The 11,389-nt window shown below is 38.2% G+C and overlaps 1 protein-coding gene across 1 annotated transcript; it reads left to right on the top strand.

Moving 5' to 3' along the window:
* The first annotated feature begins 4,579 nt into the window (after window positions 1–4,579).
* Window positions 4,580–6,092, top strand: C3H8orf48 (chromosome 3 C8orf48 homolog). Its single transcript, XM_036077211.2, has one exon. The coding sequence runs from the start codon at window positions 4,791–4,793 to the stop codon at window positions 5,676–5,678; it is 888 nt and encodes a 295-aa protein (XP_035933104.1). The 5' UTR covers window positions 4,580–4,790; the 3' UTR covers window positions 5,679–6,092.
* The last annotated feature ends 5,297 nt before the right edge of the window (window positions 6,093–11,389 follow it).

Genomic DNA, 11,389 nt, shown 5'->3' on the forward strand with positions numbered 1-11,389 from the left:
GCTAATACTTCCAATATTAAAGTGATTTTAAGTGCTTTTTTAAGAATCAGAAGAATAAATCAAAAATCTTGTGGAAAAATGGGTAAAATGAATAGACAGTGCACACAAAAATAACTGTAAGTGGCCCTTATCCACATAAAATGGTGTTCAATCTCACTTATAATAAGGAGAATTCAATTTAAAATTACACTGACATACCATTTCTCATCCATTAGATTCACAAAAAGTCATAAATCTGAATACGTAACGTGATGGCTAGGCTCTTGGGAACCATTGTTCTTATACATGGCTGGCAGGAATGCAAAATATATACTCCCCCATAGAGGGGAATTTGGAAATACTTTAAAAAAAAAAAAGAAAAAAAATCCAACAACTATACATGCCTGAATTTTTGATTTGCTAATTTTAGTCCCAGAAATCTTATTGGAGATATACCTCCCCAAATACTAAGAAAAATTTGATTCCTTATAGGACCACAATGCTCACCAAAATGTGGGAATGACTGGTACATTCCCACAATACAATGCAGTTGTAAAGAGAAATGAGGAAGGTGTGTATAGGTTGAAGGGAAGTGATATTCCAGAAACGTTTTTAAGAAAAAAGCAAAAAGAAAGTGTAAAGCAATGTGTAGAGTATGTAGAATATATATATTTTTTGTAAGAAAGGGCATACAGATGTGTATTGATGTATAATTTCAAAAGGAAACTCGAAAGACTAAATCAAAAACTTTAATGATTGTCTATAGGGAACGTAATAGTAGATACAGAGAAGAAAGCTAAATGTGTCAGCTCTTTTCTTTTTCCTTTTTTAAAATTGTTTGTACTTGGGGAGAATTTGTGGAGTAAAAGAGCCTTGAGAGCTGTATCAGCCAAATGCAGTGAACAGACCTCACTATAAGCACTGCAACTCGCAAAAAGGCATTTTTGACACAGAGAAATTTGAATACAGAATAATTATTAGATGATATTAAGGAATTATTATGTTTTAGATGTGATAATCATCATGGCATTATATTTTTAGAAAGGCCTTACCTACTGGAGTTATAAACTGAAGTATTTATGGATAAAATAATATTATATGTTGGATTTTACATACTACAGCAGGGGGTAAAATGTGCAAGGGAAGAACTGATATCTTAAAAGCCTTCAAACTGCACATGCATTTGACCATCAATTATTATTTCCGGAATTTATCATAAATGTATAGCTATGAATGCATATAAAGATTTAGCTAGAGAAACATTTATCCTGATAATTTTTAGGAGCAAAAAAACCTGGAAATACCTTGTGGCTAAATAATTCAGTTAAATAAATCAAATATGTTGAAATTATGTTGAAAAAGAATTTTTACAAATTGAATGGAAAAGCCATATTATTACTAATTGAAGAAAATAGTTCATAAAACAAAATATAATCTAGATTTTATTAACAAAAAATTATTCAAGGAAAAATAGAAAATGTTTTATAAGTGTTTGTAGTATAATCTTTGGGGAATCAGAATTCAGGTAACTTACTTAAAAATCAATATTAGTGGCTTATCCTTATCTTTTAAAGTACAAAAAACATATATTACCTTTGCAAAACAATAATTATTAAAGTAAAAGGCAACTCTGCATAAGGCAATCAATTTTAGAAAACTTATAGAAGACACACAGGAAACAAGAATGGAAAAATTGAGATATTTGTGAGGGAAAAACACTTTAAAGAAATGAAGAACCAGGGGCGCCTGGGTGGCTCAGTCATTAAGCGTCTGCCTTCGGCTCAGGTCATGATCCCAGGGTCCTGGGATCGAGCCCCGCATCGGGTCATGATCCCAGGGTCCTGGGATCGAGCCCCGCATCGGGCTCCCTGCTCGGCGGGAAGCCTGCTTCTCCCACTCCCCCTGCTTGTGTTCCCTCGCTGGCTGTCTTTCTCTCTGTCAAATAAATAAAATCTTTAAAAAAAAAAAAAAAAAAAAAGAAATGAAGAACCAGTACTGTCCTGTAAGTTGAAATAATTATTTTAACATGAGTGATGTAAGATTCTTTACTCTGCAAACGTCGTTTCTCACAGTGAGATTTCTGACGCATTCATCTTAGACCCTCAGGAGGAGAGAAAATATTTCATTTTGTTTGATCCACAGAACTGAGTACAGTGCTGTGAAGTTTATGTAAAGGGTAGAATATTGTTGAAAGATTTGTCAACTTAATTTCCCTTATTCATACACTAGATTCCCTCCTGGTACTGTGAACACCACAAGGGCTCCAGGAAGGGGTACAGGCTAAAGGCCACCTGGGAAGGAAGGAGCTATGATACCTGAGGGGAGAAGTGTTTGTCAGACAGGAAGAAACTGAAAGTGTGTCCTTCTCCCTCCAAGAAAAGAGAAAGAAGAGAGAAAGGGAATCAGACAGGAAGACTAATTTATTTTGACCTCCTCTCTCTGGGGTTAAGCCCCATAGCTGTAAACACATTTGATTGTTGAGGAAAAGCTGGAAAAAGAGCTTTGCCCTGCTCCCCATTAAGAACTTGGAAGGAAGAGACAGTGTTTGTAAGGCAATAAAAGTAGTGCCATCACATGGTTAGTCCAGGAGCACCTAATTTCTCTCTTTACTTCCTATTCCGCCCACCCCCCAACTCCAGGCAGTCTTCAGCCACAATTCCGTCTGTAAAGGACCCCAACATTCCCATCAGCCCCTAAGAGATGCCTGAGGTTTCTGGAGGACAATGTTGCCAGAGGAAGTCACCTGAGTGACAGTGGGCTACACTGTGGGAGCCAAAGCACCTTCTCTCTGGCACTTCTCACACATGCTTTTGAAAGAAAAAGAGCCAGCTTACGGGAGGAAGCCAAAGTACCATGGGTGTCCAAGGCCTAGACAAGATAGCCAGGAGAGGTTCTGACAAGTTCCCCTAACCTTCGATTTTGTCAGGACCCTAGAAGGAATGGGACTGACTGTACCTTGGAAAACACCCATGTTAGAGTATTAAACAATTTATTGGGTCATGATTATTACCAAAAAAATGGTTGATAACAGAATATTCTCCCCAAATGCATCTGCTTCTAGGATAATGTTATTAAAAATAGCTTACTGGATGATATGAATATGCTTTATTATAAAGTATAGCTCTTTTGATCAATATTTTTGGGGAAAATATGGGTTATAATGAATTACATATAAATATTCAGAGAATAAGGAAGGTTTTTAAAATAAAAATTAAAAATGAAAATCTTGAGCCCTTGAGATGCTGGAAATCACTTGCAGCTATCCACAAATCTGCTACCTCTTTTTAAATGCTAATATTATATGATAAAATATTATCTGGGTTGAATACAGGAAGTTGCAATCTCTTTATCATCAATGTGAAGCTGGTTCATATTTGAAAGATGCTTTTTGAATATTTCAGACTTTTGACCCTTTGCTCCTAAAAATATGAACATTTTTTGGGATAACATTGAATATATCTGGTTAGACTTGAATAACAACATGGGGGGTAGGGGGCTGACCTAGGGAACCCATTCTCTTGAAATTATCTCAGATACTAAGACCTAGACTCATGTATTTATTAAGACCTAGAAAAAGCCAATCTTCAGAGTCAATATATTATAATTCATGAGAACAGTTATTAATAAAATTCTACCATGTTTTTAAAAAGGCTCTCTTTAAGGGATATGTCATGGGTAGAAGAGTAAATTGGGGTGGGCGGTTCAGAAAGATAAAGATTGGAGTTCCGTAAGCTGGTAGTACACTGGTAGTACACTGGATCTGTGTGAGGTTATCTTTATTTCTGTTTTCACAGTCATTCAATGCATTATTTAACAGATTTATCCAATGCCTTCTAATGTGTCAGGTACCTGGTGAGTACTGGGCAACACAGGCTTAGTTTCTGCCCTCATGGAGTTTCTAATCTAGTGGGGTGATGGGGTGAGGGGGCATCATCATATAGCTGCAAACCATGAAATAAAGGCTGTAAAGAGTTTGGGGCAGGGTGGGTATGAAGTCCTTCCTGAGAAAATGGGACTTGAAGGAGGAACAGTAATAAATCACATAAAGAAAAGGGGTGTTGACGTGCCAGTCTGAGGGGAACTGCCTGAACCAAAGACCTGAAAACCTGCGTTTGGGAAAATCCGAGCACAGAATGTCGTCCCAATCCTGGAGCACAGAAAGTTGTGCAAGATGTGCAGGCAGGAGTCTCGTGGGATAGTTTCAGTCGTTCGATATTTATTCTAAGACATGGTCTACAATTAGGTGGTCTGGCTCTATGATCTGCAGACGTGTTTTTGCCTGCGCTTTTCGGCCAGCTTTTTTGGGGGGGAGGGGCGGGGCATACATTGTCGAATTAGAACCTGCCTATGCCCACTAGCCTCACACACGTACACTTGAGACCTCTGAAAAAAAACAGTTTGCTAGCTTCTCTCAAGGACTGATAGATTTTGTACTTAAAATAGCACCAAGGAAGAGTCGCTACAGAGCAAACGGAGCCCGCGCTTTGCAAAGCCAGCGAGATCCGTGCCCGCTCAAGCGGTCTGAGCTGGAGAGGGCGGGGAAAGAGGAGGAGCCCAGCTCTGACACCCACTGCGCATGACCGCCCTCGTTGCCAAGGCAGCCGGGAAGGCGTAGCCCGGAAGAGGATCCTTGCTGAGCCGCCTGCTCCGGGACCGACCCCTGTGGACTCCGGCGGGACCAGTTCCTGAGCCTGTCTGAATCAGGGCAGAGCAGATGAAGAGCCAAGTCTGATGCAAAGTGAGAGCCATTCGCCTAGAAGCCTGGGGATTGACAAGAGCAAGGGGGACTGGCCCAAACGGACATCAGGGCTATGGCAGACCTTTCTGACGAGACGCTGACTGATGAGGTACGGAGTTCCAGTGCTTTCAGCTCCTCTGGAGGACTGCCGCCCTGGTCCCCTGCCTCTGGGAGTGGAAAGACTATGCACTTGGAGTATCGAGACAAACAATCTGAGCTTTCAGACTACCAAAATAATGAAAAGAAGTTCAGTAGAAAATGGATCAACTATCACAAGGGCAAAGAAGCTAACTCTGGACAATACCAATCAGACACTAAACTTCAAACGGAAACCACTCGGGTATCTGATGAAGAACTGAATGCCCTGCAGTCTTTTTGTGCCGTTAAGATAAACCTGATCCATCGCAGAGCAAACTCTAAGGAGAAAAAGAGGAGCAGACACCAAAAGCCACAGCTTAGGTTGGATGCAGAGGCTTCAGAGAAAGATGCCTTAAACTGTACCGTCCCTGATGAACTTTTGAACAGAATCTACCTAAAAAACATGAGGACAACCCCAAAACAGGTGGCGACAGCTAAGCAACACATTTCTTCTTGGTGTCCCCATTGCAACAGAAAAAGAGCAGAACTGGCCCAATCTGCCTTTCTGCGACAGAAGAAGACTTCACTGGAGTCATTTCTACTCCAAGAGAAGATAGACAAACACCTTTATACCAAAGACTTTCTTACCCTTATTGGAGATGCACATCAGGAGGGTTTTCCCAGGCTTTCAGATGACCCCAGAATAATCTGGAAAAGACTGAATGAGAAAAGTCAGATCAGATACTGTGGTTTTGAAAGGTCAGATACAGAGCAGATGTGGCAGAATGAAAAAAGCGCTTGCCACTCACCTTTTCTCTACTACTTGACCAAGCCACCTACTCTCTGCAAACAGGAGATAGAGTTTACCAATGATAATGTGTAATGTGGATAAATGTTTCTGTTGTGTATTTGAATAATCATCATTTTTACAGGCCCTTACAAAACCAATTTAAGACTTAACTTTGCTTCCTTCACAGATATGTGGACTAAAAACTCTCCATCCAGTACTTTTTTTTTTTTTTTTCAGATTATAGAGGGCAACGCTGTAGTTGGTATACTACAAAGTGTTTACAAAAATCCAGGAGAGAGATGTTGGTGGTTTAGACTAGGGTTTGACAATACAGATAGAAAGAAGTACAGAGATATAAGAGATACTTAGGAGGTAATAATTAATTAACAGTCTTTGGTGAAGAAATGGACATGGGATTTAATAAAAGGTAAACGTTAAAAATGTTACTAAGTTTCTGCCTTGTGCACTTGGATGAAAGATACCATTAAAAGGAACATTGGAAAAAGATCTTTTTTGATGGTAGTGATTAAGAGTGTGATTATTTGAACATGGTTAGTTTAAGGTATATTTAAGACATTTACATTGAGAGGTTGGGAAATGGTTGGTTATTTGTGCTTGCAGTCTAGAGAAAAGGTCATACCTAGAGATTTGAAATAAAGCATGGGGTGGAATCACTGACCTATAGTTGGAAATTGAAGTCAAAGATATGGTAAACTTTTCTAGAAGAGAGTGGAGTGAGAGAGGAGGGGCTATGAGCAACTCCTGAGAAATTCAGCAACTAATGGCTGGGTGGAAGAGAATAAGCCAGCAAAGGAGGTTGAGAAGAAATGATCATAGAAGGATAAAGGAAGCCGGAAATGTGTAGTGTTACAGAGATCAAAGAAAGAGAACATTCCAAAAAGGATGGGCTAAGTATGCTAATGCAACAGAGAGTTCCTGTGAGATAATTTAGTTATGTGTTGGACTCTGTTGACCTTAGCAACAACCACTTCACTTATGGATATTGGCCAGACAAAGTAGATTGAGGAATAAATGTAAGGTAAGGAGATGAAGACTATGAATACACACTACTCTTAGAAGTAGCTGTGTGGGGAGAAAGGGGGTAGCTGGAGATAGATACAGAATTGAGGGTAGAATGCTTGCAGAGAGTGCTCTAGAAAGTCATTTTGTTCATAAAGATTTTATGAAACTCTTCTTGTTCATCTGATGAAACAATAGAGACACTAGAGAATACCTAGAGAATACCATGGTATTTTGAAAGTACATTTATTGGGAAAAGTTTTAGATGGCATTCTGAAGAAATCATATCTGTTATTTCTCTATAAAAATACAAATCCTTAGAATTAGTGACAGTATCTGGAGGTCAGTTTTCTACATGTCTAACACCTAAGCTATCACGGTCAAAAATAAATTTGTAAAAAACAGCACAAAATAGTTTTTGTATCATATTCCAATAATACGCTTTAAGTTTAGATCTTCATTTATGTACAAAGATACTGTTTTGTCCTGTAGAACTTAGCATATTTCCTCTTAGTCATTCCTAAATAAAATGGAAAACATTACCATTTTCATAGTAACTTTTTATTTGAAATCCACATTATGTCATGCTTTATCTTTGCCATCTCAATATATTCACATTTCACATAATCAAAATTCTGAATAATTTCCCATTTAGAGTTCCCCTTTAAAGGTCATAATCCACCCCCTTTGTAAACGAAGCTAGAAATCTTAGAGTCATTATTTATTCCTGCTCTTTTTTATTAACATCCCCCGAGCTAACTTTTTCAGCAAGACCATTGGATCATTCTTCTTGAGTATCTTCTGACCGTGACTTCTTATTTCCATCTTGTTACCACTTTCCTCATCATCTCAGCCCTCTCACTCCTGGCTTCTCTCCTCTTCACTCCATTACCTACACAGTTGTCAGAACTATGTTTCTAACACACAGACCTGTTCAAGTTATTCCCTTGATTAAAAAAATAATGATTTATCAGGGCAATGGAAATAGCTCGAGTTAATTAATATCACATAAATGTTCCTTCATATCTGGCCCATGTTCACCTGTCTAATCTCATCCTCCGTGCCTATACCCTGACCCCCCATATTTAAGCCTTTCCACAGAACTTGCACTTCCCTGAGCTCTCTTGTTCTTTGTGCCACTGTGGTTTACAGGTATGCATTTGTGTTGCTCAGATTCTCTTAATTGCCTTTTATAGCTGGTATACTCTTTTTAATTTTTTTATATTTCATTATAGTAAATAGGTAATACACTTACATGATTCAAACAATCAAAAGGATGTCAAAAGGCTGAGTGTGCAGTTTTCCTGCCACCCTGTTTCCATCCCACTTCATTCTATGCTGGCCTGCTAGAGCCCTGCCTGCCAGAGTTAATTCTTTACTTGCTGGATCATGAGACAATCAGGTATCCCAGGATGAGAGTGGAGGTAGAAGAAATTCAGGGAATTGGGGAGTGGCCACTTACCAATCAGGACAGAGTATTCCTATATTTTAGCCAGTACAACCTAATTAGTGTGTATGAACTGAATATTCATGTTAACTCTAAGTAGCCACTTATGCTAGTTTCTTATATCTTTCCAGTGTTTATGCGGATATAAACACCAAAGATAATTTATGATGCACTCTCTTCTGTACGTTGGTTTTTCCCCCTGTGATAATATGTATGTGTATATAAAATTAGCTATTTAGCCATGGCTAATTGTACCATTCACTGGCATTATTTACATTAACAATATTGTACAAAAATTTCTCATCACCCCAAACAGAATCTCCAGATCCATTACGCAATAACCACCCCACCCCTTTTTCTCCTCCTCCCAGTCCCTGGTAAGCTCTAATGTACTTTCTGTGTCTATGAATTTGCTTATTTAGATATTTCATGTAAGTGGAATCATAACATTTGTTCTTCTGTGTCTGGCTTATGTACTGCACATTGTTTTAGTTTCTTTCATATTGTAGCATGTATTAGAATTTCATTCCATCTTATGGCTGAATACTATACCATTGTATGCATGTACATTAGATGTATGTTTATTCATTCATCAACTGATGGACACTTGGGTTGTTCCCACTTTGAGTTATTGTGAATAATGCTGCTATGAATATTGGCATACAAATATCTGAACACCTGTTTTCAATTCTTTGGGGTCCATACCTAAAAGTAGAATTGCTGGCTCACATGGTAATTCTATGTTTAACTTTTCGAAGAACTGCCAAATTGTCTCCACAGCAGTTCTAGCACTTTACATTTCTACCAGCAAAGTACAAAGGTCCCAGTTTTCCCGTGTCCTTGCCAACGCTTGTTATTTTCCATTTTTTAAAAATTATAACCACGCAAGTAGGTATGAAATGGTATCTCATTTTGCTCTGGATTTGCATTTGGCTACTGAGGTTGAGTATATTTTCATGTGCTTCTTGGCCATATGTGTGTTATCTTTGGGGCAATGTGTATTCAAAGACCTTTGCCTGTTTTATAAATTGGGTTGTTTTGACTATTTTGTTGACTTGCAGGAGTCATTTATATATTTTGGATATGAAACCCTTATCTGGGGCACCTGGGTGGCTCAGTCGGTTAAGCGTCTGCCTTCGGCTCAGGTCATGATCCCAGGGTCCTGGGAACAAGCACCGCATCAGGCTCCCTGCTCAGCGGGAAGCCTGCTTCTCCCTCTTCCACTCCCCCTGCCTGTGTTCCCTCTCTTGCTGTCTCTCTCTCTCTCTCTCTCTGTCAAATAAATAAAATCTTAAAAAAAAAAAGAAACCCTTATCAGATATATGAGTTGCAAATATTTTCTACTGCTCTGTGGGCTGCCTTTTCAGTTTCTTGATAGTGTTCTTTGGCGCATAAAAGTTTTTAATTTTAATGAAGTCAGATTTGTCTATTTTTTCTTTTGTTGTCTATGCTTTTGGTGTCATATTTAAAAAGCCATTGCCAAGTCTGAGGTCATGTAGATTTGTCCTCTTGTTTTCTTCCAAGTGTTCTATGGCCTTAGGTCTTATGTTTAGGTTTTTAATCCATTTTGAATTATTTTTTTAAATTTATGGTGTGAAATAAGTCTTCATTCTTTTGCATGTGGAAATCCAGTTTTCCAGCACAATTATTGAAGAGACTGCTCTTCCCCATTAAATAATCTTGGCACCCTTGTCAAAAATCAGTTCACCATAACTGTGAGCTTTTATTTCTAGACACTAAGTTCTATCCCATCGATCTATATATATGTCTACCCTTATGTTGGTGCCACAATGTTTCATCACTGTGCTTTGTAGTTAGTTTTGAAATGAGTAAGTGTGAAATCTTCATTTCTGTTATTATTTTTTCAAGACTGTTGCGGTGGGATGCCTGGGTGGCTCAGTCGGTTAAGCATCTGCCTTTGGCTCAGTCATGATCCCAGGGTCCTGGGATTGAGCCCCGCATCCATCGGGCCCCTTGCTCAGCGGGGAGTCTGCTTCTCCCTCTGCCTGCCACCCCCCCTGCTTGTGGAACTTGTCCCTCTCCCCGCTTGTCCCCTTCTCTCACTCTCTCTGACAAATAAATAAATAAAACTTAAAAAAAAAGAGACTGTTTTGGGTATTCAGTGTCTCTTAAGATTCCATATAAATTTTAGGATGGGGTTTTTCCATTTCTGTCATAAGCGTTATTGGAATTTTGATAGGGATTGCATTGAATCTGTACATTGCTTTGATTGCAGTGTCATCTTAACTATATTAAGTCTTCCAACCCATGCACAAGATGTCTTTTCATTAGTTTTTTAAATTTCTCTCAGCAGTGTTTTATAGTTTTCAGTGTATAAGTTATGTACTTCCTTTGTTTAATTTATTCCTAAGTACTGTATAAATAAATACTTTATTCCCTTGTTTGCTATTGTAGGTGAATTTTTTTTCCCAATCCAGTTTCTTTATGGATGTCCACTGCTAGTGCATAAAAGTACAACTGATTTTTGTATGTTGATTTCATATCCTGAAAGTTTGCTTCAATTCACTTATTTGCTCTGACATTTTTAAATGGATTCTTTAGGGCCTCCTAGCGATATGATTATGTCATCTATGAACAGAGATAATTTTACTTCTTCTTTCTAAATTGGCTACCTTTCTTTTTTCCTTGTCTAATTGCCCTGGCTCTAATTTCCAGTACTATAATGAAGAGAAGTGGAGAAAGCAGGCATCCTTGTCTTGTCCCAGGTTTTAGGAGAAGAATTTTCAGTCTTTACCATTGAGTATGATATTAGTTTGTGGGTTTTTTATAAATGGACTTATGTTGAGGGAGTTCCCTTCTAAATTTATCAGATGTTATTATCATAAAAAATTTTGGATCTTGTCAAGTGTTTTTGTTTTGTTTCTGCATCTGTTGATATGGTCATATGGTTTGGTGTACTCTTTGACCCAGCCTAAAAACTTACCTTTGTTTCACTCATCCCGTAACCTTAAAACAATGACTAATCAGAATTAATTATGCTCCTAAGGCATTAATATAAATTCATATTATGACACTTGTGTCTTAATTTGTTTTTCTTTCTTACTTGATTGTGAGCATCTTAAGTGCCAAGACTTTACATCATATCTATGGTGCTTAGCACAGTTGAGCATGATGTTGCTCAAGAAAAGCTTCATGGATGAAAAAATAAGCACATCAAAACCATGCGATTTAATATATCTTTTGCACCAAAATAAGAAAAATAATCTGCCGGCATGCTCTTTTCTGTCAACGTTTTGCTTTTGTGTAGCTGTTTTCTATAATTTTTCTTTCTCTTTTCATGTATTGGATTCCTTTTTATCAAGAATATACATACATT

Source organism: Halichoerus grypus, chromosome 3 (genome assembly GCF_964656455.1).
Source record: "Halichoerus grypus chromosome 3, mHalGry1.hap1.1, whole genome shotgun sequence".
Classification (NCBI taxonomy): domain Eukaryota; kingdom Metazoa; phylum Chordata; class Mammalia; order Carnivora; family Phocidae; genus Halichoerus; species Halichoerus grypus.

What these genes read in the sequence shown, in the direction of transcription:
- C3H8orf48 (XM_036077211.2), top strand. Translation starts at nt 4,791, where the DNA reads ATGGCAGACCTTTCTGACGAGACGCTGACTGATGAGGTACGGAGTTCC.